We start from the raw sequence: 27,552 nt of genomic DNA on the forward strand, positions 1-27,552 counted from the left end.
GATGGCATGCCATCTTTACCCGTTAAGGTGCGGATGAGCTCTGGGTCGTTCGCGCCCTGGATGAAAGCAGCGCGAACAAGATCTTCGCTAATATTACCCAGACTTAGCTTCTTTGAGTTGAAGCGAGTGATGAAGTCTGGCAAAGATTCATCTTCCTCTCGAATGCATTTGAGGATTGTCCATTGCTCTTCGGTATACTTTCTTTGTTGGCTGAAGTGTTGGCTAAATTTCTGCTGGAAGTCTTCCCAATCGTAGATGTGGTGGACCGGTAGACGATCGAACCACGCTCTAGCTGCCCCAACAAGCGTCATTTGGAACATGTAACACCACGTAGGTTCCGTCCAACTACTGACGGTTGCCCCCGCTATGAACCTGTTCAAATGATCGTCTGGATCAGATATACTATTGTAAGTGCCGATGTTGGACATCTGTTTGGCACTTTTCGGGACGATTGCTTCCGCAATGTCCCTTGCAAATTTGGACGTTCCCGCCTTTGCAGCAGTTGGTGTAAATGTTTTGGAGAAGTCACGTGGGTTTCCACCTGCGTTTTTTGGTTTGAAGGCTTCTCCAAAACGCCTTCTCGGTTGGGAGTCTGTTTCCTTACGCTTCCCTTTCGCCCTATGACGAGGGTTTGCGTCACTATCGGATTCCTCCGAATCATTGTCCCAGTACTCTCCGAATTCCTCAGGCTGTTGGAGTGAACGTAAGCGTTCATCCAACTCGGCTTGGAATTCTTTTTGACGTGCTTCCGCCCACGCTTTAACTTCATCGAGTGTTTGGCGGGGGAGCCTCGTTCGTTGTCTCTCTAACTGGGTATCGGTGAATCCCAGTGAGCGATTATTTACTGCACTTGCCCCAGCTTGGGTAACTGGGGTAGTGTTCGTAAAATTTACTGCACTTGCCCCGGCTTGGGTAACCGGGGTAGTGTTCGTAAAAACTGTGTAGCCGCCGGTATTCCCCTCAGTAGCTGGGGTTGTGGTTACCGGAGTTTCTTTAACCATCTTTCCAAAAGTTTGAAAAAACTGAAAAGAAATGAAGTTCTAGCTTTTATGCACGGATGGCGCCAATGAAGAAACACTAAGCTACCCCGGGCAGATTACGGATAATCTGGGGGTTAAATAGATGTTTCCCACGAGGGGTTAGATTCGGCAAAGATGGTTCTTCTGATAACCTGCAAAACAGACACCGTGAGCTCGTCACTAAGAAGGGGGGGGGGTACCTCCTTGTGACCACCCTCCGGCGTAAGAATCAGACTAGATTGCTCTTGAATATGTGTATATTAAGAGATTGCTAGAGCAGATATCAGGTATATGATGTAAGATACAAGATAAGATGAGATGATCATACCATTTGGGGTATTTATAGCCGAAGGTAGGTTTCCAAGAGGGTATAGCCGGCTGAATAGTATTCCTGTTCTACCAACTGTGGCCTACGCACGTGCCATGCTGGCAGTTGGTGGGTAGGCAGCGGCTGACAGTGACCAGGCCTGCTGTGTACTATTCCTTTTCCACCAACTGCAGGCTATGCACGTGGTATGACAGGAGTTGGTGAGTAGGTAGCGGCTAATAGTGACATACAGTACAAGAGCATGCTGCTCGCCATACTGTTGTCAATGGGCTGTCGTATCTCTGGTAAGATCTTTTGCCCATACCTCGTCAGGTACAGTACAAAAGATCTTCCAGTATCGTACGGACTGGCTCATTTGGGCGGGAGTATTCCCCCTCCCGCCTTTGTGCGGGATTGTTCCCGGCTTTGCTCATTCCTTCAGGTGACTACTGAATTATTGAGAGCTAAGTGCCTTGTGCGTGTAGCCTTGCTGCGCGGGTGGCCTTCCCTAATGGCTTGTATCCGCAGCTGCGGGAACAGGCGGAGTACTTCACCATTGGGAGGCATTTCCTGCGGGAACAGCTTGCGTACTGCGCGTAAGGACGTCACGTCTCTGAGCATGGTGGGTCCTGCGGATCCAGTTGGTTTCTGCGCAGACGTCTCTCTTCAAGGTGAGTCCTGTGGGTCCAACTGGGCTCTGCTGGGACCTAAGAACCCGTGGTAGAGGATTTGCAATGGGTCTATGTTGGCCCGATTGATGACATTTGACAATGAATTGATATGATAATATGATGAACAATATGATATGAAAAACAAACTTGTATTGATAACCACAACTTAGATTGAATTGAATTAAACATTCAGATGTTGCCTCTATTTATATATCACTAAAAGGTGTGATTCTTAGGTTGTAACCTTTCAAATATCGTACATATATTGACACATTTACATGGAAGTTATAAATATAACTTAAACATACTTTCAACTAATTATATTACGACGCTTGTACTTCTTGATGATGAGAGATTAATACTACAGTCTATCAAGCACTGTGGACCCAAACGTGAAAGAGAGAGAGATGGAAAAAAGATGGTTCATGTGGATCAGAGGGTTCGGGACAGAGAAGTTGGCATCCTTGCCATAGTGGGTTACATAGAAGACGCTTGTAGATTTTGTGAGCGAAGGGAAGTTCGGGGGGGGGGGGGGGCAGAAGCTCGTAAGTTCGTTGGTCACTTTAGCGGGGAGCCTGACACGGTGGAATATTACCCTCCCTGAATCTGACTACGGATGTTTTAAGAATTCATGGGTACTACATAGCGCATATCATCTTTATTATAGCAAAGGGCAAACAAGACAGTTATATAGCCATCTTGTACTATAATTACATGTATATATGTATAAATGTTTATTTCTTACTATTCTCTAAATAAGCTAGATTTTCTTATTGAACAGTCTTGTGAATGTAATTATAAAAGTGATCTTACTAAATTAATGATACAATATTTAAAATAAAACAATATAAGGATGGTGGGTGTCGTCCATAACATCCTTGGCACTCTTTCTAATGCACATCAACACATAATTTTTTACTAAACCATGGAATGGACATTTTTCACATTCTCTCATCCCTCAATTTTGTGTGTTATAAACGATGTGAAATACTTGTATATAATTATATTCATGCGGTTCCCTCAGCAAGCTTATGCTCGCCAGTCGCCATACATACCGTTAGGACAGGACGATTTTCCCTGACGACTTCAATTGCCAACTCAACCATACCTGTACCTTCCCGCATTCGCACCACCCACCTCCAAGATTATTAACAAATAAATACACCTTAAGTGGCTTTTAAATCATTATTAAAATTACTAGTTAATTATCAATAATTACGAGCGAAATTACCTTGTTTCATGTGTTTTTGAGTTGAAATCAACAAGATTAAGCTAACATATAAATTAAAAAATGAAATTTATATATAAAAAGTTTTTAGAAACAATATAAGACCAATATAGAAAGTTCGTCATGCTATTATTTAAGCAATAAATAAAAACTAAATTCATACACATAATTCATATGAAGTCTTGAATAATTGAGTTAATTGAAAAGACCGACTTAGATCCCAGTTGTCTAAACCCCACTTCTCTTTATTATGACGTTGATAATATATATATATATATATATAAATAAGATAATATGTAATAAAATGGTAAGCAAGTAATAAAATGATAATATTGTACAAACTTAAAATTATTAAAATTTAGTATAATTAAATTGTTCTTATATTTTTAAATAATTTTTTAAGGTAAGTTTATCGTGTCGTGTAGTGAATATTCAATGAACAGTTTTTAACCATATAAGATTATAATCATGTATGACTGTTACCCGCATTATAGCCGTGAACCTAATGACGAGTAGCCATAATTACACATATGAGACCAATTTTAAATTGGATATATACCAGACAGAGATACTAAAATTCATCACATTTTTATCTCTAATGACTAATAATAATACATATATACAATAAATATATATACATATATATATATATATATATGTATAATTTAATAAAAAACAATAATTCCATGACCAAATTTAATAGAGTTTGTTTTATTATACTAGAATTTTAGAATTAGAATTAAATGAAGAGTTATTACTCCATTGTTATGTATCTCATATGCTCCAACATGAAACAAGATAGTTGTGTGTTTAATAATGAATAACATGGCAATGGCAGGCTCATCTTCTTCAACAGATCCATCATCATTACTTGACCAAATATCAAACTATACCAGTGTCATTAGCAACAATGGCGGATTAGGGTTCACCTTTATGCAGATGGAGGAGCTCAAACTACAAGCACTAATCTACAAATACATGGAGGCCGGATTACCGGTTCCTTCTCATCTTGTTCTCCCAATTTGGAACTCCGTTCTTGCATCCATCACAGGTATTTCAACTATTCAAGTTTCATATGATTCTTAAAAACAAGTCGCGTTATAGCTGCACTACCCTCATTTTATTTCAAACCATCAAACTGCCGTCCACATAACATTCAGACAGCTGTTTTGAACAAAAAAAATCGAACTTTGAAAATTATTAGTCAGAACAGCCATTTGAACAATTTTCGGACGGCCATTCTGACCATAGGAGGTCAAACTTTAAAAAAAAAAATATTGGCCAGAACGGTCGTTTGTCCAGTATTCAGATGTTGTTGTGACCATAGATAGTCAAACTGAAGATATGAAGTATTCAAATCAATTTTGTAATTGTTCAGGTTCAGGAGGCGATCGGAGTTTGTATGAAAACTATAAAAACACCATGGAAGCTGAACCAGGAAGATGTAAGAGAACCGACGGGAAGAAATGGAGGTGTAGCAAACAAGTTGTGACCGGTTATAAGTACTGCGAGAGGCATTTGCACCGTGGCAGGAGCCGTTCAAGAAAGGATGTGGAAGCTGACACCTACACACCGCCACCACTGCAACGCATAAACATGTATGAATGATGAACTTAACACCGTATATTGGGATTACGATCATGTCATCATTGAAATAGGAAGATTGATCTAGTTTCTATAAATATATTGAAGAAACACTAATCGACCCCGGGCAGATTACGGATAATCTGGGGGGTTAAATAGATGTTTCCCACGAGGGGTTAGATCCAGCAAAGATGGTTCTTCTGATAACCTGCAAAACAGACACCGTGAGCTCGTCACTGAGAAGGGGGGGTTCCTCCTTGTGACCACCCTCCGGCGTGAGAATCAGACTAGATTGCTCTTGAATATAAGTATATATTAAGAGATTGCTAGAGCAGATATCAGGTATAAGATATAAGATACAAGATTAGATTAGATGATCATACCATTTGGGGTATTTATAGCCGAAGGTAGGTTTCCAAGAAGGTATAGCAGGCTGAATAGTATTCCTGTTCTACCTACTGTGGCCTACGCACGTGCCATGCTGGTAGTTGGTGGGTAGGCAGCGGCTGACAGTGACCAGGCCTGCTGTGTACTATTCCTTTTCCACCAACTGCCGGCTGTGCACGTGGTATGACAGGAGTTGGTGAGTAGGCAGCGGCTAATAGTGACATACAGTACAAGAGCATGCTGCTCGCCATACTGTTGTCAATGGGCTGTCGTATCTCTGGTCAGATCTTTTGCCCATACCTCGTCAGGTACAGTACAAAAGATCTTCCAGTATCGTACGGACTGGCTCATTTGGGCGGGAGTATTCCCCCTCCCGCCTTTGTGCGGGATTGTTCTCGGCTTTGCTCATTCCTTCAGGTGACTACTGAATTATTGAGAGCTAAGTGCCTTGTGCGTGTAGCCTTGCTGCGCGGGTGGCCTTCCCTAATGGCTTGTATCCGCAGCTGCGGGAACAGGCGGAGTACTTCACCATTGGGAGGCATTTCCTGCGGGAACAGCTTGCGTACTGCGCGTAAGGACGTCACGTCTCTGAGCATGGTGGGTCCTGCGGATCCAGTTGGTTTCTGCATAGACGTCTCTCTTCAAGGTGAGTCCTGCGGGTCCAACTGGGCTCTGCTGGGACCTACCTCTTCAAGTCCCCCCCAGTCCAATGTTTTTCTCATGAATGTTAATAAAGTGAGGTGAACTTTTGGACTTAAGCAAAGGGTTTTGAAAAGGGTTTATTTTTAAGGTTTTCCATGGGGATTCTTCCCGCGGAAGTCCTTATGTCACTTGCAGAAATTCCCGACTTTCCTGCATGATCTTTGGGTATGATGCGGGTAGGTATGTAACCTCCTTGCAAGTCAGGAGCGTTGAGTCCCACTTGTGTGGATTCTCCATGAGGTTTTGGTAGTTTTGAACATAGTGATCAATTATGTTAAAACCACCAATTTCATCTTGGAGCTTCAAACAATGTAGTTCTCGACGTTCCCGCTATGCGGGGATGTTATTCCCGTTTCCGCAAGCATTGCCCAGAAGATCTTTCTTGGTTTCAATTCCCTGCGGAGCGCTAGGTATGTGAAGGGTTTTGCCTTGACACTGTACCCGCACTCGTCTTACGGTTACTTTACTTCCAAGGTATTCCTGGCGTCAATTCCCTGCGGGTGCTAAGTATGTGAAGGGTTTTGCCTTGACACTGTACCCGCACCCGTCTTATAGTTACTTGGTCGCCGAGGTATTCCTGGCGTCAATTCCCTGCATGTGCTAAGTATGTGAAGGGTTTTGCCTTGACACTGTACTCGCACCTGTCTTACAGTTACTTGGTTGCCAAGGTAAGGGGTATTTTCCCGCTTACTTTTGAATCTTTTTGAATGTTTGAAATTCGAAGAGTTGGTGAAAGGATAAGAACAGTCCAAACTGTTGAAACGTCGTCCGACGGTTTCTTCTGACTGTGTCAGGACGTGCAGGAAGTTATGGTGACGTGACAGTACATGGTCATTCCAGACGCCTTTTCAGGCGCGTGGGCGCGATTTTTCGGGCGCGTGGCCGCGAAATTAATGGCACGCGTCCTTTCAACAGCTGTTGCCAGCTTGCTGTTTGCCACGTGTCATAGTTTCATTGCACCTGTTATTTCTCTCTCTTCCGCATTAAATTCATCGCATTGATTGCGATTAGTATATAAAGGGGGAGAGGGTCCTTTGTAATCCACACTTTTCTCTTCATCTTCAAAACGATATCCGGCGAATACTCACCTTTTCAGTCGAGCATTCTCTTGAAATCGTTCTCTTCTTTCATACCTGCAAGATGTCTCCTGCTCACGATCTTGAGGCTACAGCCCAGGAGGCTGGGGTGTACGCCGAGAACCCGTCATCCACATCCGACAAGGATGACAAGAGTACTGCTGGCGAGTGCCAGTGTGCTCTGCCTGTCGATCTATATCAGTACATCGTCAGGAAGTTCATGCTCGAGTCTTTCGAGCCTGAGTTTCCTGAACCTCATCAGACGGTGTATGATGCCCCCAGAGGCAAGATCGGGGTATATGCCGCATTCTTTGTCTATGGGAATTTTAGGTTCCCTTGACGAAGTTTGTGTACCGTGTTCTGGAGAGGCACGGTGTACACCTGACCGAGGTACACCCGATGGCGATCGCAAAGATTCGCCACTTCGAGTGGGTGTGCCGGATTCTGGGCGTTGAGCCCTTCGTCGACCGCCTGATGACCTTCTACTCTTGGAGGTGCATCCAGGGGTGGTATACTCTGATAACCCGGATCAAGGGTTTGAAGATTTGCGCAACCGAGCGCAGTATTCGTTCATGGAAGCGGGAGTTCTTTTATATCTCCGCTCGCGCCATCCCCCTTGCCATGAAGTTTAAGAATGGGCAAGCACTCCCCAGCCTTCACGCCTCCAACTACCCGGAGGCGGAATGGTTCTCAAAGATTTCCCGAGTCCAATCTCCGGTTTACCGCTTTGCGGAGTCCGGGATGGTGATGCTCGGGATGAGCCGGGTGTGGAAGGATGCGGAGGCGCGAAAGATCCCGATCGTCCTTGAATACGGTTTGAACTCTGTTCCTTACGGTACGCTCTGTCTTCTTTGTTTATATAGGTTTGTCTTCTAACTGTTTTTCTTTTATTTCATAGGGGAACGACTTGCAGTCGCTCCTGCATCCGCGGGAGGCTGATAGTCCCGCTCGGATGGGTACTCGTGCTCTAGATGAGAACGAGTTGCCCATCCTTGAACAGACGGCGGATCGGTTCGTGGAGGTCTACCCGCCAGGCCACGAGATCCTGAGCGCCAGGCGGCCAGGTAAGGCGTTATTCAACCCTCGACCCCTCAATGCTGAAACCTCTGCTGGAATTCCTCTAATCTTGTGTTCTGATGAGGAATCCGCAGATGGTCCTCCGTTGGTGCGGAAGAAGAAGGCTGCCGGCGGGAAGGGGAAGGCGAAGGTGGCCTCCACTGCCGATCCGGTGCCTCGGTCTGATTCAGAGACCGAGAGCGAGGAGGTGGCGGGAAACCCTGGTGGTGATAAGACCACTGCTCCGGAGGCTGCGACGACTGTCACCTCCGGAGAGCCCAGGATGACGACGGTGAGCGGCGTAAAGAGGCCGGCTCCATCGGGTTCGTCCCCGCCTGTCCTCACTTTTAGGCTCAAGAAAACCCGTAAGTACAAACTTCCTTTATTTGACTTCATAGCTTTCCATCATTAATACTTATCTTCCTTGTGCAGGCGTGGATGCTACCGCATTCCAGGGTGGAGCGGGGAGTAGTACCTCCGGACCCATGACGGTAGGCTTGGTCAGCCTACCTTAGGCGACGACCCAGGCGGCTGCGCCTGCTTCAGTTGGTTCAGTTGCTCACCCAGTTGAGCCAACTGTTCCAACTGTGATGACATCACCGCCGGCTGTCAGTGCCATATTTACTGAATCTTTCACTGAGCCGGCGGTTACTTTTTCTGCGGACTCCGCAGCGGCGACCACGGTTGTGAGTTCACCTACGGTGAGTTCACCTCCGTTGGTTTCTACTACCGCGGCGGCCTCTATGCCTCTTCCGACGTCGGCAGCTACGGCCGACCCTTCGGGTATGCTTGGGGCTTCTCGCCAACCTCTGCCTCCTTCCCATCTGCCTGACCTCTTGGATGGATTTCCCTTGGGTTCAGGTGATGGGTTTGGCGGCTATCGGCCTGTTGTCGACCCTACAGGTGCGTAGGGTTCTTTTGGCCTTTTTTTTTATATATATATCATCTTTTCCTAACTGCTTTTTGTTTTTTGCAGTGTCGGATTCCAATGAAGTGTATGTTCCACGATGGAACATCCGCCGAGGAACAACCCTTCGCACGCCTGTGGAGTGCGTGGAGTGGGCTCGTCACGCAGCTCCCAGTGGTGCGTTGGGGGAAGCAATGGCTAGCTACCAGGAGGGTAGGCTAACCAACGAGCTGCGGATTCTCCTGGCCCGGATGCAGCCGCGCGTCGAGCTGCTTTGTCGTGAAAACGACAAGTTAAAAGCAGCTCGCATCCAAGAAGTAGCTCAGGCGCGGGCTGTCCGGGAGGAGAACAAGAGACTTACCGCAGTGGCTGCGGAAAAGGAGAAGGCCTTCAAGGCCCTCGAGGTTGAAGTTCAAGCCCGTCTCGAGGCCCGTTCCAAGGCTGCCCAAGCTGTTAACGAACAGCTTCGGCTGGCTAAGAAAACTGCACGGAACGCAACCGAGAGGGCCACCAAGGCTGAAGCTGTTGCTGAGCCTTTACGCCTCGAGAATGAGGAACTTAAAGCCAAACTAGAGGCGCTCCAACAGGCTCATGATGCCTTGGCGATGGAAGACGCCAAGAAGCTCCAAGAGATCTTGGACCAGAGGGGGGTGCTTGATCATACTGAGCGGAAGCTAAAGGGCGTTGAAGAGGCTGCGGCTAAAGAAGTGTTGCTTGCCAACCTCAACAAAAGTGAAGCCGAACGCGCCCGTAACCAAGCTCAAGCTGCCCTCCAGGAGGCTCTGGTTGCCAAGGAATGGCTTCTTCGAGAAGCGTTGTCTCAGGTAAGCTTAGCTTCATAATGTCTTCACGCTTTTCTTTGTAAATAGAAAAGGTTTTGATACTTGTATATATTTTTTTTTGTAGGTTGTGCATCGAGTCTTCACGGACACATCATACGACGATGCCATGAGCGCAGCCCTCAATGCTTCTCATGAGGATGGGGAAAAGGCCGGCTTCCTGCTTGGTCTAGGGTTCGTTGAGAAAGGCATCCCGCCTTCCAACTTCCCTTTGTATGATGTGGATACTGAAGCTGTTTATGACCAAGCGGTGAATCAGTATGCCGCCTTCCCGCATCCGGTGGTGGAGAAGGTGAACGAAGTTGCTGCTGCTGATGATGGGCTAGCTATCCTTAAAGCTTTCCTTGAACCGCCACGCTCTACTGATGGTGCTGGTCCAAGTGGAAGTGGTCCTGAAGCTTGATCCTGAAGATCCCTTCCCACTGTTAGGATAGGTTTAGCTTGTATAGATTTATATTCTTGTAGGCGGGTAGTTACCCGGCCATTCTTGTAATGAATATTATGAAATATAAATCTTTGTGCGGGTAAGACCGATACTTTCACTGGATGACTTGCTTTATAAACGTTATATGACTTGCTCATGCATACTTTAGTTTAAATTAGCAATTTTCCAAGTGTTTAGAATAAGTTAACCTTCGAACGTGGTAGATAATAGGTTGAAGTTTTGCTTCCTCCTTCGTGATTGTGCGGGTAGGACCGTCACTTGCACTCAGTAGGATGGCTAAACTTTACCTATATCTGACCTGCGTGTAGGTTTTCCTCATCTTTTTAGAAATTTTCTAAGTGTTTAGAATAAGTTAACCTTTAAACGTGGTAGATAATAGGTTGAAGTTTTACTTCCTCTTTCGTGATTGTGCGGGTAGGACCGTCACTTGCACTTAGTAGGATGGCTAAACTTTACCTACATCTAACCTGCGTGGAGGTTTTCCTCATCCTTATGTTAGAAATTTTCTAAAGTATTTTGAATAAGTTAACCGTTCGACGCGCGGTTGTCAGTAGGTTCGGTTTCCTCTCATGATTTGTGCGGTTAGGACCGGCACTTTCATTTAGTTGGATGACCAAAGTTAACCTATGACTGACCTGCGTGAAGGTTTGCCGTTTTTTGGGTTTATGCGGGTTTTTCCGCCTTCCCCACGCAACGACTTTCCACGTAATTATGCGGTGAAAACCGGCATCAGTGTTGAGTAAATTAACCGTTCAACGCGCGGTTGTTAATAGGTTATTCAGTTTCCTCTATCATGATTCGTGCGGTTAGGACCGGCACTTTCATTTAGTGGGATGACTGAACTTTTACCTTTAACTGACCTGCGTGAAGGTTTTCCGTTTTTTGGGTTTATGCGGGTTTTGCCGCCTTCCCCACGCAACGACTTTCACACTTATGTATGCGGTGAAGACCGGCATATCCGTGTGGAAAGTTCATAAGTATAAATGTAAAATCATCAGCGTCGATGTTCTAAGGAGAATCGTTTCCATTAGAAGTGGCTCTGGGCCTTTTCTTTACAAATTTGGAATTGATCTACATGCAAACTGTGTAATTGAGCTCCCTTCCATGTTATTGGGATGGGAGTGCCATCGAGCCGATATGCACCTGGTTCGGGATCTCGTTTTTTACGCAGTATGTAGTCTCCAACATTGAAGCTGCAATTTTATTCGTGTTTTCCCCAACTGGGGTTCTACACGCATCAGCCTGCTCAGCGTTCATTGTGCCACGAGGTGCGCGAGCGTCCCATCTCTGACAAATGCTTCGACCATGTCCTTTACGTCTGTGCATTCTTCAGTGTTGTGGCCTTTTGTCCTGTGAAAGTCACAGTATTTGCTCCGATCAGCATTGTGACGATGTCGGATTATTGGAGCCTTTGGCCATGGGAGCTCCTCAGTGGCGAATATCTCGGTGACGCTTTTGGTGAGTGGCGTCCATCTGGAGTTCTGGTTCGACTGTACGTTATCCCTTCCGCCTAACCGATGTTGCAAGCCGGATGAGGTGTCAAAGTTTACCCTTGACTGCCAAATGCCTAGCTTCCGCTTTTTGTTTAGTCGGGCGGTAAGGACGTTGTCTTCTCTTGTTTTCTGGGTGTAGAGGTTTGTGCTCTGGGGGAGATCTCTACCCAGTTGCTTCTCCGTTTCCGCATAGCGTTTAGCTGCTGTCATGATGGCATCCCATGTGGATGGCATGCCATCTTTACTCGTTAAGGTGCGGATGAGCTCTGGGTCGTTCGCGCCCTGGATGAAAGCAGCGCGAACAAGATCTTCGCTAATATTACCCAGACTTAGCTTCTTTGAGTTGAAGCGAGTGATGAAGTCTGGCAAAGATTCATCTTCCTCTCGAATGCATTTGAGGATTGTCCATTGCTCTTCGGTATACTTTCTTTGTTGGCTGAAGTGTTGGCTAAACTTCCGTTGGAAGTCTTCCCAATCGTAGATGTGGTGGACCGGTAGACGATCGAACCACGCTCTAGCTGCCCCAACAAGCGTCATTTGGAACATGTAACACCACGTAGGTTCCGTCCAACTACTGACGGTTGCCCCCGCTATGAATCTGTTTAAATGATCGTCTGGATCAGATATACCATCGTAAGTGCCGATGTTGGACATCTGTTTGGCACTTTTCGGGGCGATTGCTTCCGCAATGTCTCTTGTAAATTTGGACGTTCCCGCATTTGCCACAGTTGGTCTGAATGTTTTGGAGAAGTCACGTGGGTTTCCACCCGCGTTTTTTGGTTTGAAGGTTTCTCCAAAATGCCTTCTCGGTTGGGAGTCCGTTTCCTTACGCTTCCCTTTCGCCCTATGACGAGGGTTTGCGTCACTATCGGATTCCTCCGAATCATCGTCAAAGTACTCTGCGAATTCATCAGCCTGTTGGAGTAAACGTAAGCGTTCATCCAACTCAGCTTGGAATTCATTTTGACGTGCTTCCGCCCACGCTTTAACTTCATCGAGTGTTTGGCGGGGGAGCCTCGTTCGTTGTCTCTCTAACTGGGTATCGGTGAATCCCAGTGAGCGATTATTTACTGCACTTGCCCCAGCTTGGGTAACTGGGGTAGTGTTCGTAAAATTTACTGCACTTGCCCCGGCTTGGGTAACCGGGGTAGTGTTCGTAAAAACTGCGTAGTCGCCGGTATTCCCCCCAGTAGCTGGGGTTGTGGTTACCAGAGTTTCTTTAACCATCTTTCCAGAAGTTCGAAAAAACTGAAAAGAAATGAAGTTCTAGCTTTTATGCACGGATGGCGCCAATGAAGAAACACTAATCGACCCCGGGCAGATTACGGATAATCTGGGGGGTTAAATAGATGTTTCCCACGAGGGGTTAGATCCAGTAAAGATGGTTCTTCTGATAACCTGCAAAACAGACACCGTGAGCTCGTCACTGAGAAGGGGGGGTTCCTCCTTGTGACCACCCTCCGGCGTGAGAATCAGACTATATTGCTCTTGAATATAAGTATATATTAAGAGATTGCTAGAGCAGATATCAGGTATAAGATATAAGATACAAGATTAGATTAGATGATCATACCATTTGGGGTATTTATAGCCGAAGGTAGGTTTCCAAGAAGGTATAGCCGGCTGAATAGTATTCCTGTTCTACCAACTGTGGCCTACGCACGTGCCATGCTGGTAGTTGGTGGGTAGGCAGCGGCTGACAGTGACCAGGCCTGCTGTGTACTATTCCTTTTCCACCAACTGCCGGCTGTGCACGTGGTATGACAGGAGTTGGTGAGTAGGCAGCGGCTAATAGTGACATACAGTACAAGAGCATGCTGCTCGCCATACTGTTGTCAATGAGCTGTCGTATCTCTGGTCAGATCTTTTACCCATACCTCGTCAGGTATAGTACAAAAGATCCTCCAGTATCGTACAGACTGGCTTATTTGGGCGGGAGTATTCCCCCTCCCGCCTTTGTGCGGGATTGTTCCTGGCTTTGCTCATTCCTTCAGGTGACTACTGAATTATTGAGAGCTAAGTGCCTTGTGCGTGTAGCCTTGCTGCGCGGGTGGCCTTCCCTGATGGCTTGTATCCGCAGCTGCGGGAACAGGCGGAGTACTTCACCATTGGGAGGCATTTCCTGCGAGAACATCTTGCATACTGCGCGTAAGGATGTCACGTCTCTGAGCATGGTGGGTCCTGCGGATCCAGTTGGTTTCTGCGCAGACGTCTCTCTTCAAGGTGAGTCCTGCGGGTCCAACTGGGCTCTGCTGGGACCTACCTCTTCATATATGTTATAACAAATTCTTGATAAGGTGTTACTGATAATCAAGAGTTAAGATTGTGGTGCAAGTACTCATAGATAAGATTTTTTTTTTAGTGAGTCAATATAGATAGAACATTAACGGCAGTGGGGATGGAACTTGCAAGCATGGTCCCTACGTGTTTTCTTTTTTGTTTCTTGTGGTTTCACAGCAGGAAACTTTTGGTTTGGCAAAGGTTGAAAAGGCCAATTTGTGGAGACAGGTACAACAATAGTGTTAACATGATGATCGTGTGTGAAATCAATAATTATAGTCTCAATAATCTTATCAGTAACATCTCCCTAATCTAGGTAGTGATTGCCTCTTTTATATCTCACTAATATAAGTGGTGAGCGCCTCTCAAACATCTCATTAATCTAGGTTGTGGTTATCTTTTAAACATCTTGTCACACTCTCAAATTTGGACTAATTAATAGAGTTTTACTACAAGGCGTACCATGATGTAACTCATTTATTATACCAAACATCCAATTTAAAATATTCAAACATTATTTAAATCTCAATCAAACATGAAAAAAAAAAAAAAACCAAACCGATCAAACATGCACAACCCATCAAATGTAAACAACGTGAAATAAATGGTTTAAAACAATAAACTACGTGCTCAAACATGCACAACCCATCAAATGTAAACAATGTGAAATAAATATTCATACGACACGTTTGACTCCAGACATATGCAATCCGCTCCTTAGCATATCTAGCAACTTGGGCAAATATAAATACTCAAGGGTCAACACGAGGTTGGTGAGTTCATAAGATATATTAAAAAGTAGTATATATAGTATTTGTGGTATACGTAGTATAAGTAGTGTAGATTTTGCACTTTTCAAATATACCGGGGTAGCTAACACATTTACAAGCTACTAGATGTTTGAACCGAAGCTGACTGTATGCAGGCCTTCTTACCAGGTCCATCACAAAACACTGGTGCATGTATGTTAGGACAATTAACACCTATCTGATCTCTAGTCAAGTTTTAGCTGGTGGGGTTTGTCAAACCCAGTAGTACTACTTAAATTTCTCCGCGATCTCATCCTAGCGGTTCAATGTATGTAATGACTTTAAGTGACATGAGGACATCTAATTTATAATTGTAATATATAAGAAACTACATAAATCCAAAAGAAGTCATTGCGTTTTCCTCAAGAAAATCTGTATGTAAGTATGTCCATGTTTTCTCCTCGAAAACAAGTATAGGCAAATGTTTTGTGTTTTCAATCCAGAAAACAAGGAAAATGTTTTCTGTTTTCTTTCTAGAAAACAAGTATACGAAAATAGTTTTGTGTTTACTTTTCAGAAAACAAGTATATGAAAATAGTTTTGTGTTTTATCCCCAGAAAACAAATAGGAAAAAGTATGAACTCATTTGGTGTCGCGTGAAATAGATTTTCTCAAAACCAAAAGAATGGACTTGACTTGCTAACTGTTACCTAGTACAAGTGTTTAAGTTATGAGAGTTTGTTCAACAACACATGACTCTAAGACTCACGTATGGACAATTTATGATCATTTAGTTCACGAGACAGATTCTAGCATGTATAAATGGATTTTGTTCACTAATAAAATCATATAAATAAATTCTACAAAATTTACCACAGTATCATATATGAGTTAGCTTTCTCAAACAAATTTCGTTATATTTTATCATTTATAAAAAATCCCACAATAATTCAATAATTGCAGATGGGTACAAGCAGTTTCAGTAGACTGCACAAAAAAAAGTAGTTTCGTGGTTCTTTCGTCTCATTTATCCAAATAATGCAAGATCAACTGGGTTATCTTCTAAACTCATAATATTAAGTTTTAGAAGGGGAACAAACCCATTTGGCTTTGTCATTAGGGAGTTATGGTGATAGAAAGACATACGAGATTACAACTCCCCTAATCAGCTATGACACATGTTTTTGTAAAATCATAGAAACTATTCAAAACTCGTCTAAAAATTATAAAATTTACTTTTCTATAAACTAGACTCAGAATACTATATCCTAGAATCAATAATCGATCAAACACACTTAATTGTCATTGCGTTACAGCCACCACAATAAACAAGAATGAATATGTCAGCAAACTGTTGTCATCAAAAAACTCAAACCCTAACATGTTTATGACATCTCTAGGGTTCTAATTTATCAAAACATCATAATCATCAAAATTACTGAGATTTAACGCCTAGGGTTTCACAATAATTCATCAAACCATAAAATTGATACATAAAACTTACCAATTAATATTAGGAATTATGTGAATCACTTAAAAACACCATCAATTGCAAGAATCAAGGTTGAATACTAAGGTATGCGTGTCTATGTGTGCGTGTGGGATGAGAGATCATGAAAGAGGGAGAGAGGACAGGAGTGTCGATGGCTGAAAGTGGGTTTAGGGTTAGTTTTTCTTTTAATCAATATTTACAATAATAGTCCATTTTAAACGAATTTTGACTTGAACAAACCCTTTTAACTTTAAACCGGATTATAACAAATCATTATAACTAAAATAATAACCAAAGTCTATAAAATAAAAATTCGTTGTTATTTCATAAAATATTGTTTTTGTAAAAGCTGAAATCGTATAAGTTATGCGTAACCGATCAAAATTTCACACAATAAGCTACGAACTAAACAAATAATCATTTAGCATGTAATTTCACATAGATATTATTATAAACATATGCTTGAGGTATTATTTTTATATAATAACTAATAGCATGTTAAGCGAGCATAATGTACTAAATCATGTAACACATAAACTCATTTAACAAATAATAATTATATCCTTTAAACATTTTTGATTCGAATCACCAACGCGTACTGACGGACTCATGTGTGTGACTCGTTATTGACTCGTATAAATGATATGCATGGTGTGTAATATAACAAAGTTTGAGTTAACGGTATTAACGTGAAAATGCAGGGTGTCACACATCTCATTGGATTTACTCACGTAGTGATCGTCAAGCGTCTTACCAATCAACATTGTGAACATGTCTTAAAATCAAAATTCTCCCTAATTTAGGTAATGATTACGCCTCTGACATACATGAACGTTTACCAAAGGAACATTACAGTTGTAACACCACTTGAATAAAAAGATATTCTAGTTTTAAGCATTCAAGAGGCTGAGTCAAAGTGTGGAAGGAAAGGTTATTTAATAGTCAAGAGGAGAGATAGCACAAGCTCTGTCCTGAAGAAGTACAACAGGTCCACGGTCTCCCCACAGGGTGCATGCCCATAGTCCTTTAGCCCCATTTATGCCTTTGAATAATTCATTGCAGTTGGTCCAAAAGTGTGCTTAAGCTTTTGAGCAGATGTTAAGCATTGAGAGATTAAAACAGGTTATATGAGAGGGACCAAAGTTTGTATTGCTTATAAGTACTTTGCTTTTGCTTTTCCACTTATCCCTTATGTTTATCACTCTCCTATTTATATTAAACCATCTCTTCTTGACTTAATTTAGACTTGAATTAATTCTTATTTAAGAAGATTCCTTTCATTACTATTTACTCATAACTCATTATTCATAACTCATTTGTCAATTTTGTATTTCATCCCTTGACCTTTTGTTGCTCTTGAATGTTGACTTTATTGAAGATAAAACCTCCATTACTCTTGTATTTCATCATATGATATTTTATCATTCTTGAACTTGACTCGCTCAATGATTAAATGCCCAAGTACACCATGACCGATCCACGGTCCGACCATCTCATTGATCGTGGATGTTTTGTTATTTTTTTCAACTCTTGGTTAGTTATTATGTCCCTATTGTATTAGATGCTTGATGCACGTTTTGTTCATGACATCAACCATGATTCTTCTATCCAATCAACTATGATTTTTCTATCCAATTTCTTGATTAATATGCTTAGTTAGTTGATCATTTGGACAACCTTTCTTGTAATTGAGGAACAAAGGGTAACATTCAATATTGTTTAGCATTTATATCACATGTACGTTTATCTTGTAATCAAAACAAGGCTTGCATTTTATATAGTGTGACTAGTTATGCACCTACAATCTCCTATTCTTTTATGATTACAAAAATATGCATCATCTAGTAGAATTGCTAAGCAATTACACATGTTAGCAATGTTGCATACCTACATGACTTTCACCTATCGACACAAAAAGACTCCATAACATGTCTTCTCATTTAAAGTTGTGCTAGTTTCTAAATGAATCCCCCTCTAATTAGTGATCGTATTTAATTTATGATCTCGTTTATCATTGCCAACCCCCCCCCCCCCCCAATTCAATGCTCATCTCTAACGCATATGCAGAAACTTTGCTCTATAAAAGAGAAATAACCAAGATAAAACAAGTCCAAACTAAGTATACAATGAAGGGATATTCATATTTTTAAGTTTATAAATCCTTGGCCATTATCAAATTGGCATTCACATAGTACATAGATGCATGCAACACGTTTGGGAGCATGGCACTGACAACAACATTCTCAAAAGCTTATCAAGTATTAGCAAGTAGTTTCAAGTAAGCATAGTTTAGTATAAATATGTAAGATAAAGGTGTTAGTAAATTTCATGTAAGATATAGTAGTTATTTCAAATGATTACCCGAGTCAAGAGTGAGATCGAGGAGGGATATGGCACAAACTACCCAAGAAGAATTCATCGCATAGGGTCCTCAGTCCTCACCACCCTCAATAACAACTCACCCACAATCATTTGGGTGCGAAGGCGTATTCAACAATTTTAGAAAACCTATAAACTGAACCCAAACATACTTGAGGGAGATGATATGCATTTAGAGTAGACAAGGACCACTTGTACATCTTTTACTATTTTGTGGATCAAGTTACTATTATTTATAACTTTAATAATCACATAAACAATCTCAAATAGAAGTTTGTTGGTGCATTATTATGTTATACTTAAAACTCTATTATGTAGAAAGCGTGCTATGCGGAAACATATATGCGAGTGATTATACTAGTTATATTTTCGAAGTTATAAAAGAAAAACAAATTATTGAATATTGAAAATTAAATTGCTGTAAATTGTAATTAATAATTTCTAAAATATTATAAATAAATTAATCATATTTATATAACCAGTCTATTATGATTTTATTAAAAATAGTTGATTACAATAGCATACATCCTCAACCAAATGATAATATCCTGTTAAAAATGATGATTTTTAATTTTATTTCATTATTTGCTATGGTATTTAGTTATTTCTTCAAATACCGACACTTTGTTGACGCAATATTAACGAGCTTAGATGATAAACGGTATATTCTTTGCAATCTGCTCATCTCCTATCTATTCATTCCCTTATTATATATTACAAGAAAACCAAATGGGTCAAATTCGATAGTTAGGCGACGGACAGAAATAAGGTTTTTGATTAATTTGGGTGCATAAAGGACATTATTTAGCTGTAGGGGTGGGTAAGGTGGAGGTAAAGTTTGATTGCCTTGTCCATTGACCGGAATGGTGGTACCATTGCCAACTATAATATTATGTAAAATGCCGTTATTAAAAGGATTTTGAAAATTACCCAGGTTGTTGGTCATATGAGAAGTGGCTCTAGTGTCCATATTCCATTGATCGGGCGGGTTGAGAGGCATGGTGTATAGGGCCTGCTCAATATTTGTTGGCTAATAAGCCGTTGCATATGCTTGATTGGGTCTTGGGCCGAGAAGGCCAGCACCGGGTTGATTGTTTGTGTTGGGCCGAGAGGGTGTAGGATATGGGTAGGGAGGTTGTGGCCAATTATTGGGTTGATATGGAGCCTGTTGCATCCATGGTTGGTGTTGTGATGATTGAGAAACCCAATTTTGATGGCTATTTGTTTGATTTGGCCGAGTAGAAAACGAATTGTTGTGCCAAGAACCTGAACCATTATTGAAGGAATTGTGATATCCGGGTCCTGAGCCACGACCCCTGCCCCAAGTGTTGCGACCGTGACCCCGACCACGGGTCCATCCACTGCCGCGCCCCCTGTCCGATGACATATCCGAACGATGATCAGGAGCGGATTGTGACGAAGAATTTGTTGCGGTGGCGTGTAAAGCATGTCCAGCAGCGGAGGCAGCCGAAGCCGCTTGGTGTGACTTTCTATGTTCTTCCATAGTGACCCGGGATCGAGCATTTGCAAAGGTTGGAAACGGTACCGTGTTTTGAATTATCATACCAATTCCTTCATACTGTTCATTGAGACCCGTGACTAGTTGTATGACCAAATCTTCCTCGGTGACCGGAGCGTCCACGTTGGCCAATTGATCTGAAATAACCTTTAGCTCTTGACAATAGGCGTGCATGTTTGCGAAGTTATCGAGTCGGGTATTTGCAAACTTTGTTTTGAGATAAACGGCACGGGTGGCTTTGTTGTCGTTGAACAAACTTTCAAGGGCTGTCCATGCGGCATGTGCGGTGGTATCTTTCTTTAGGATTGTGTTTAACAGATCTTGGGAGATGGTGCCATAGATCCATTGAAGGACTATGGCATCAATCCGCTCCCAATAATCTAGAGCCGGTTGTTCAGGTTTAGAGGGTTCATCTTCTTTGGCTTTTGAGGAGGATTCGGTAGGTGCTGGATTGTCTGATATTAAGTGATCAAACACGAGGAATGCTTTGCAATGTATCTTGAATAGCTCAGACCAAGAAGTGTATTGGCCGGTTTCATTGTCTAAGGTTATGGGAATAAAGTTTTTGATGTTTGTGACCGTAACCGCGGGATGCAATTTCGATTCCATAGCATAGAAGGGAAAAAGAAAGACACGAAGAATGAGAAAGGAGATGTGGCGGAAGGTGGTATAGGGATTGGAATGCAGCCGGCGACAGAAGTAAGATTTTAGGCTGCTAGGGTTGATACCATGATAAACGGTATATTCTTTGCAATCTGCTCATCTACTATCTATTCATTCCCTTATTATATATTACAAATCTATCTCCTGATAAGATCCTAACCGTAAAGCCTATATACATGAATTACAATATACCACAAATATAAACTTCTAATATGTTTATTACTAGATATAATAATTATTTCGCTTCATCTAACTTCTCTCACTCTTTCCTATATTCTCTCACAATTTTGTCCCTCTAGTCAGATCCAATATATATCTCTAGTAAGTCCCTCATGTATGGGGATCCTTGCGATTAAAACAAAACTATAAGGCTGTAGTACGGGATCATACTAACAGTGGTGAAATAACTCAAAACTAAATATACATGTATTTTAATAAAATCATATATTTTTCAAATGCACTCAATAACTCAAAACTCTGATACAACCCTTACATGACTCGATATATATAACTAAACATAAACCCGTTAGACTATAACTTAACTAGGACTCTAATAAAATAATAAAAACAATTAAGATATTTAATCCAAAGTTGATAATTATCAGTAACTCTCTAATTAACTTTACTTACACTCCAAGACTTTTTTTCTTGTACCGCAAGTCATATAACTAAATGTTGATTCGTTAATTGATTCCCGTATATACAAGAACAAAGAATCGTACAAGAAATCAAACTTGATGAGAAAACTTAAAGACTTTAAACAAGTAACGGGGTAGGTTTAGGGTTCGGTGAGAAAACAAAAAATTCCACTTGGTAAACTTAACAAACGAACACGGACAGAGGCCGCACTCGTTCAATAGTGTTCGTAAACATCCGGTAACGTTCGCCCGGTAATGTCCGTCCGATAATGTTCGTCCATTAGATTTGCTTATGTCCGTCCGTCCGTCCGGTAATGCAAATTACATTGTAATTAATGTGTTTTATTTATTTGGTTTTCTACTAGATTACCTGCCCTCATGGCTTGATAACACAAAGCAAGTGAAAAATAAAACAACCCCTTATCATTTATGTTCTTTCGTTCACTAGAGTCGCTTACGTATGTTTGTGCATTAATGTTCATTAGTGTCAGCTATATAAGTTTGTCTGTTAATGTTCATTAGTGTTCGTTAGTGTTCATTTGTCCATTAGTTTTCATTAGGGTCTGTTAGTGTTCATTTGTCCGTTAGCGTTTGTTTACAATATTAACGAACAGACACAAACGAACACTGACAAACTTAATTCGTTAATGAACGAACACAGACACGAAATTTCGTCCGATACAGTGTTCGTGAACCGTCCGTTTGTCCGACAAAAACTTCATGGACGAACACGGACAAGGTCTCATCCTGTTCGATTCGGTTCGTTTACAGCCCCAACTAAGATGATTAAAATACCATCCATTGTCATCCCTTTATAATACCCTCCCAAAAACTAGACTAGTTTATACAGATGCTTCCAAACCCTAAAGCTAGCTGACAAACTTAGATAAAAAAAAGGATATTAGTTAGGGGTGTTTGGATGAGCTTCTAAAACTTACTTATTTGCTTAAAAACAAAAATTATTTGACAAAGCTTCTTCATAAACAAGTTTTAAAAGCTCACTCAAACTCTCCATAATTGAGATCCATACGAGCCGAATTCAACAGTTTAGCGGTCCCAACAACTTGACCGATTGGTTATGGTTTAATCCAAACCAAATTATCAAGACCATAAACACCAATAATCCTTTATATTAATCATCTTAAAAATATTACCCTTTTCTATATATTTTAGTCTCCCCCTTTTGTAATAAACCTAGATTAAGGATGAGCTTGGTACTGTATCGGTACCGAAAATATCGATCCTGAAAATCACAAGTTTTTGGTACCGGTACCGGTACAGTACCGGTATTGAAGGTAAAAATTCGAAAAATGCCGGTCCCGTACTGATCCCGAAACTCAAAACTTTGGTACCCATTCGATACCGATGGTATCAAATCAATAACGATTTCAATACTGGTAACGGTTCGCGGGTTCGGTAACGATACCGATTGTACCGAATTTGCTCAATCATATTTATATTCTAACAAGTTTGGAACAAGAGACACACCAGAGAAAATGAGGATACATATTGCCATAACACGAAACTTGAGGGACTATTCCAAAACCACCACCCGTCCTATCATGGTCATCTTCACACACACTCACATATTCTGGATCCAATCCAAACCCTGACTCACACACACACTCCACTTTACCCAAAATTACCATCCTACCCCCAATGGTTGAATCACAGTCCTGGACCACTCGCCGGAGCAGCAACCCTAGGTTCGAAACCGCCGTGGACATCCCGTCCACTCCCACCGGCGAAGTCCGTTACGGCACCAACAGCAACATCTTCGCCACCTCACTCGTCTCGCCCACCATCCTCACCGCCCTCATCATCGCCTCATGGTACTTGTCCAACATCGGCGTCTTGTTACTCAACAAGTACCTCCTCAGCTTCTACGGCTTCAAGTACCCCATCTTCCTCACCATGCTCCACATGCTATCCTGCACTCTCTACAGCTTAATCGCCATCCGCTGGTTCCACATCGTCCCGTTCCAGCAGATCTCGTCGCGTAAACAGTTTTTTAAGATCTTCGCATTGTCCGCTATCTTCTGCTTCTCCGTCGTCTGCGGCAACACCTCACTCAGGTAATATTCTAAAATGCCGAAAAATATCGGATATCAGTCAAGTACCGATATCGGTTATCGCAGTGAGATATGGTATATATATATATATATATAACAATTTAACACTAATAATTCAGTATAGTCTCTCAAAATTAACAAATGAACCTTTTGCAAATTGCAAAACACTACAATTGTAGCAAGTAAGAATTGATTAAGACTTAAAACAATAACATTGAACACTAAAAGTCGATAATTAAGACTTAAAACACCAAATCGGGAATATCGGTCAAATATTAGTCCAATATCGGTCAAATATCAGTCAATATTGTTGATATTATCGGTATCGATATTCTGAACCGATATTCTGACTTATATATCGCCAACGGACCGATAATTGATATATATATATATATATATATCGGTGATATATCAGCGATATCGATTGCATAGTATTATAACATAACTCGATTCCTTATGATATATAATGTAAGTTTGAATAACAAATCCTAATGAACCGGATTATGTTCTAATATTATTAGGTACCTTCCGGTTTCCTTCAATCAAGCAATTGGCGCAACGACGCCGTTTTTCACTGCGATTTTCGCGTTTTTGATCACGTGTAAGAAGGAATCTGCTGAGGTATACTTAACTTTGTTGCCTGTTGTGTTTGGTATCGTTTTAGCGAGTAATAGCGAGCCGTTGTTTCATTTATTCGGATTTCTTATGTGCGTTGGATCTACGGCCGGCCGTGCGTTGAAATCGGTTGTCCAAGGGTTGTTATTAACTTCGGATTCGGAGAAACTGCATTCGATGAATCTGTTATTGTACATGGCGCCAATGGCGGCGATGATATTGCTGCCGTTTAGTTTGTATATCGAAGGGAATGTTTTTGCGAAGACGGTGGATAAGTTCAGTTCGGATTCGTTTATGGCGGTGTTGTTGATTGGGAACGCGACGGTGGCGTATTTGGTGAACTTGACGAATTTTTTGGTGACGAAGCATACAAGTGCGCTGACGCTGCAGGTGCTGGGAAATGCCAAGGCTGCAGTGGCTGCGGTGGTGTCGGTTTTGATTTTTAGGAATCCGGTGACGGTTATGGGGATTTCGGGGTTCGGTGTGACAATAATGGGAGTGGTCCTTTACAGTGAGGCAAAGAGAAGGTTGAAGGGTACAGCTCATTGACAGGTAAAAGAGATCACACGGTGCGAATGCGAATGCGAATCCGAATCCTCTGTTCTTTTGTTGTTCAATTTGTTTCATGATTTATTCAAAGTTGGGTTAAGTGTAAAGCAAAGAACATGATTTGATTCTATTGGGTAACAGGTAAGAAGATAAGATCAATTGGATTGGGAAAGAGGGTGGGTTCTTTTTGAATTTTATGCTTTATTGCATAGTTTGTAATACTAATTACATGAGAAATTGTTCAAATTATATCATTTTTTGTTGTTATTTGTGTAGAAAGCTCAATTACTAAACATGATTTAGTTTCTTAATTGTTTGTTAAGCCATCTGATTTATGTACTGAATGATCATATTTCCTGATATTAATTTGTGTTATGTGTTAAATTAGCTGCATTTGAAGGCTTTTTGGTTTTGAGTATGTTGTAATTCAAGTTTGCTTGTAATCTTAGATCAGAATATGAAATGGTATTACAGTGACTGTTGGGAGGAACAGATTTTTTGCTTACAAGTTAAGTTTACACTTTACAATTAGTTAAGTGTTGTTTACGCTAATTGGTTCTTGTTGCCTCAAATTTAAGTTAGATTTTTCCATATATTGGTTGATGGCGTCTCTTTTAGTTATATAACTCTGACTATGTCTACTTTAGTATTCCAACAGTGTAGGATATTTGTATAAGGATACAATAAGATGGGGCCCACAAAAGTTTAGGATGTCACATTGACATACTAGAAATGTGTATGCAATTTCATTGCTCCATTTGTACTCTTTGGTTCTTTTCTAAAAATACAGTTACGCATAAATATCTATGAAAACAAAGAAAGGATCCTTAAAACGCTAATTGCCTAAAATAAAATCCCATCATTAATATCCCTTCAAGAATCACCGACACGAGGTTAATGCTCACTAAGAAGGAATTTACCTTGCTTTCGCTACATTATGACATGGGGTTCTATTGTTACTTGTTTGTGATCATGATTGCGTAATTAACATTTACTATTGATTAATCACAGTATGTTTTCTAAATACAAACTTAACTACAAAAGGGTTTGGTAACAATTGGATGTACCGTTTTAACCATCTATGGGTTAAAATTGAACGCATCTTGTAATACATTAGGCGCGGTGTTGTAACATGATTTAGATACATGACCAATGTAGGTTATACACAATATTGTAATAAACAATGAACATATTATCTAAAAATGTCGTATTTTAGTAATAACTAAAGTAAATCACAGAAAACGTTCTTCATTTTTGCATGCTGGCATATTTGATCTTTTATCTTCAATAATTAAGTAGGGCATCTTTTATGCTGTGTAAATAATATAGGTCCTTTATACTGCAGAAGTTTAAGGGGCTTTTTTTTTTAAAGTCAATCACTATATGAAATTAAGTCAATCACTGTTTGTTTTGTAACAATATAGGTCCTTTATACTAATTGAAATTAACTTTTTTTTATTAAGTCAATAACAGTCGGTCTTTTAACCCCTATATGACTATTTAAGTAATTTTACCTTGTGTATATGGGGAAGGTTAACGTACAATAATCGCTTAACGTACATTACGTACGCGACATACGTTCTGCTAATACGTTCAAAACCTTTAAAATTTCAGGCAAAAACTTAAACGTTCAGCTAATACGTTCAGCTAATACATTCAAACCTTTAAAAGTTTAAGTAAAAACTTAAACATTTAGCTAATACGTTCAGCTAATACGTTCAAATCTTAAACGTTCAATGTCAAACACCCATCATCCAGAACTCAAAATTGATCGATTGAAGCTTCAAATTAATGATTAATTGAATCGATTTCAAGATTAACAGATCAATTGGCTTCAATTTCAATTTCAATTCAACTAAACAAACTTGTGACGAGTTTTGTGTTTTTCCGATGAGTTCGTTGTCAACGGCGATGATGGTGACGAAGAGTGTTGATGGCGCCGGCGAGCGGAGGTGAAGGAGGTGTGCTGATGTCGATGAGGGGTGGTGGAGACGGATTGAGGGAGAGAGACGAACAGATTAGTGTAATTGTGATTTTGGGTTTCTGAAAATCAACGATTAGAAGTGTCGCGTACGTAATGTACGATAAAGGATTATTGTATTCTATCTTTAATCTGGTGTATATAACCTAACTTAATTATATGTCGTATTTATATGAAAGAGAGCACACATACGAGAAAGGAAGATGAGAGACAGAGATGAAGATCGTTTAGAGAGAGTAGATATTTATGGTTGCTTCTTCCTTTTTTTTCCTAATGATTTAGGGTATTTTTGTCATTTGATCTAGATTCAAAAGAAAACTTAACGAAAATAAACATTGGATCCTAAAGTTGTTACTTCTTGTCCCTAGACTGTTATCTTTGAGAAACCATCGAGACTATTTGTGTAATTAACTTAAAACTTCTTGGAAAAAATTTAACAAAGAATGTCATACTCTCACATGACCCAAGAGTAATGATACATATATTTAAAACATATCTAACTTTAACAAAGTATTTATGATTTTATTGAATTATACAATTTCTCCTTACCGAACAAAAATGTTATTGTCTCTAATCCCTGTAAACCAGTCGTTCACTCGTTCTCCATCCTGTACATGTACAAAAAAAGAAGAGATATTGCTGTCATTGGTAATCATTCTTCTTTGAAGCTCGTACTATCGGCCCAATAGGACCTCCAAACCACACATCTTACTCTTGCTTTTTTTAGAATATCCCTTGCATATGTCGGTGTGCCTTTCCGGTGTCTCTTTGTTCACTTTTGATCATGCCAAACACATGTAATATATTCAAAACTTCAATAAAATGAGCTTTCAAATAATTTATAAATACTCAATGCTTATAGAAAAATCAATATATATACACACACTAGCTTTTATCCCCC

General features: G+C 41.0%; 2 protein-coding genes and 1 pseudogene across 3 annotated transcripts; 2 read left to right on the top strand and 1 right to left on the bottom strand.

The window, feature by feature from the left end:
- Positions 1-3,982: 3,982 nt before the first annotated feature.
- Positions 3,983-4,829, top strand: LOC143561521 (growth-regulating factor 12-like; annotated as a pseudogene). The gene is made up of 2 exons (XR_013140320.1): positions 3,983-4,276; positions 4,604-4,829. The product of XR_013140320.1 is annotated as a growth-regulating factor 12-like (transcript).
- Positions 4,830-19,644: 14,815 nt separating this feature from the next.
- On the bottom strand, positions 19,645-20,742 carry LOC143561533 (uncharacterized). The gene has a single exon (XM_077049593.1). It carries the CDS (start codon positions 20,740-20,742, stop codon positions 19,645-19,647), a length of 1,098 nt encoding a protein of 365 aa, XP_076905708.1.
- Positions 20,743-22,928: 2,186 nt separating this feature from the next.
- On the top strand, positions 22,929-24,984 carry LOC143561522 (putative sugar phosphate/phosphate translocator At1g12500). The gene is made up of 2 exons (XM_077049585.1): positions 22,929-23,509; positions 24,028-24,984. The coding sequence occupies exons 1-2, from the start codon at positions 23,094-23,096 to the stop codon at positions 24,668-24,670; spliced, it is 1,059 nt and encodes a 352-aa protein (XP_076905700.1). The 5' UTR covers positions 22,929-23,093; the 3' UTR covers positions 24,671-24,984.
- Positions 24,985-27,552: the final 2,568 nt, after the last annotated feature.

This window comes from Bidens hawaiensis, unplaced genomic scaffold, assembly GCF_021521415.1.
Source record: "Bidens hawaiensis isolate Kalapana, Puna unplaced genomic scaffold, B.hawaiensis_p1.1 tig00020696_1, whole genome shotgun sequence".
Taxonomy (NCBI): domain Eukaryota; kingdom Viridiplantae; phylum Streptophyta; class Magnoliopsida; order Asterales; family Asteraceae; genus Bidens; species Bidens hawaiensis.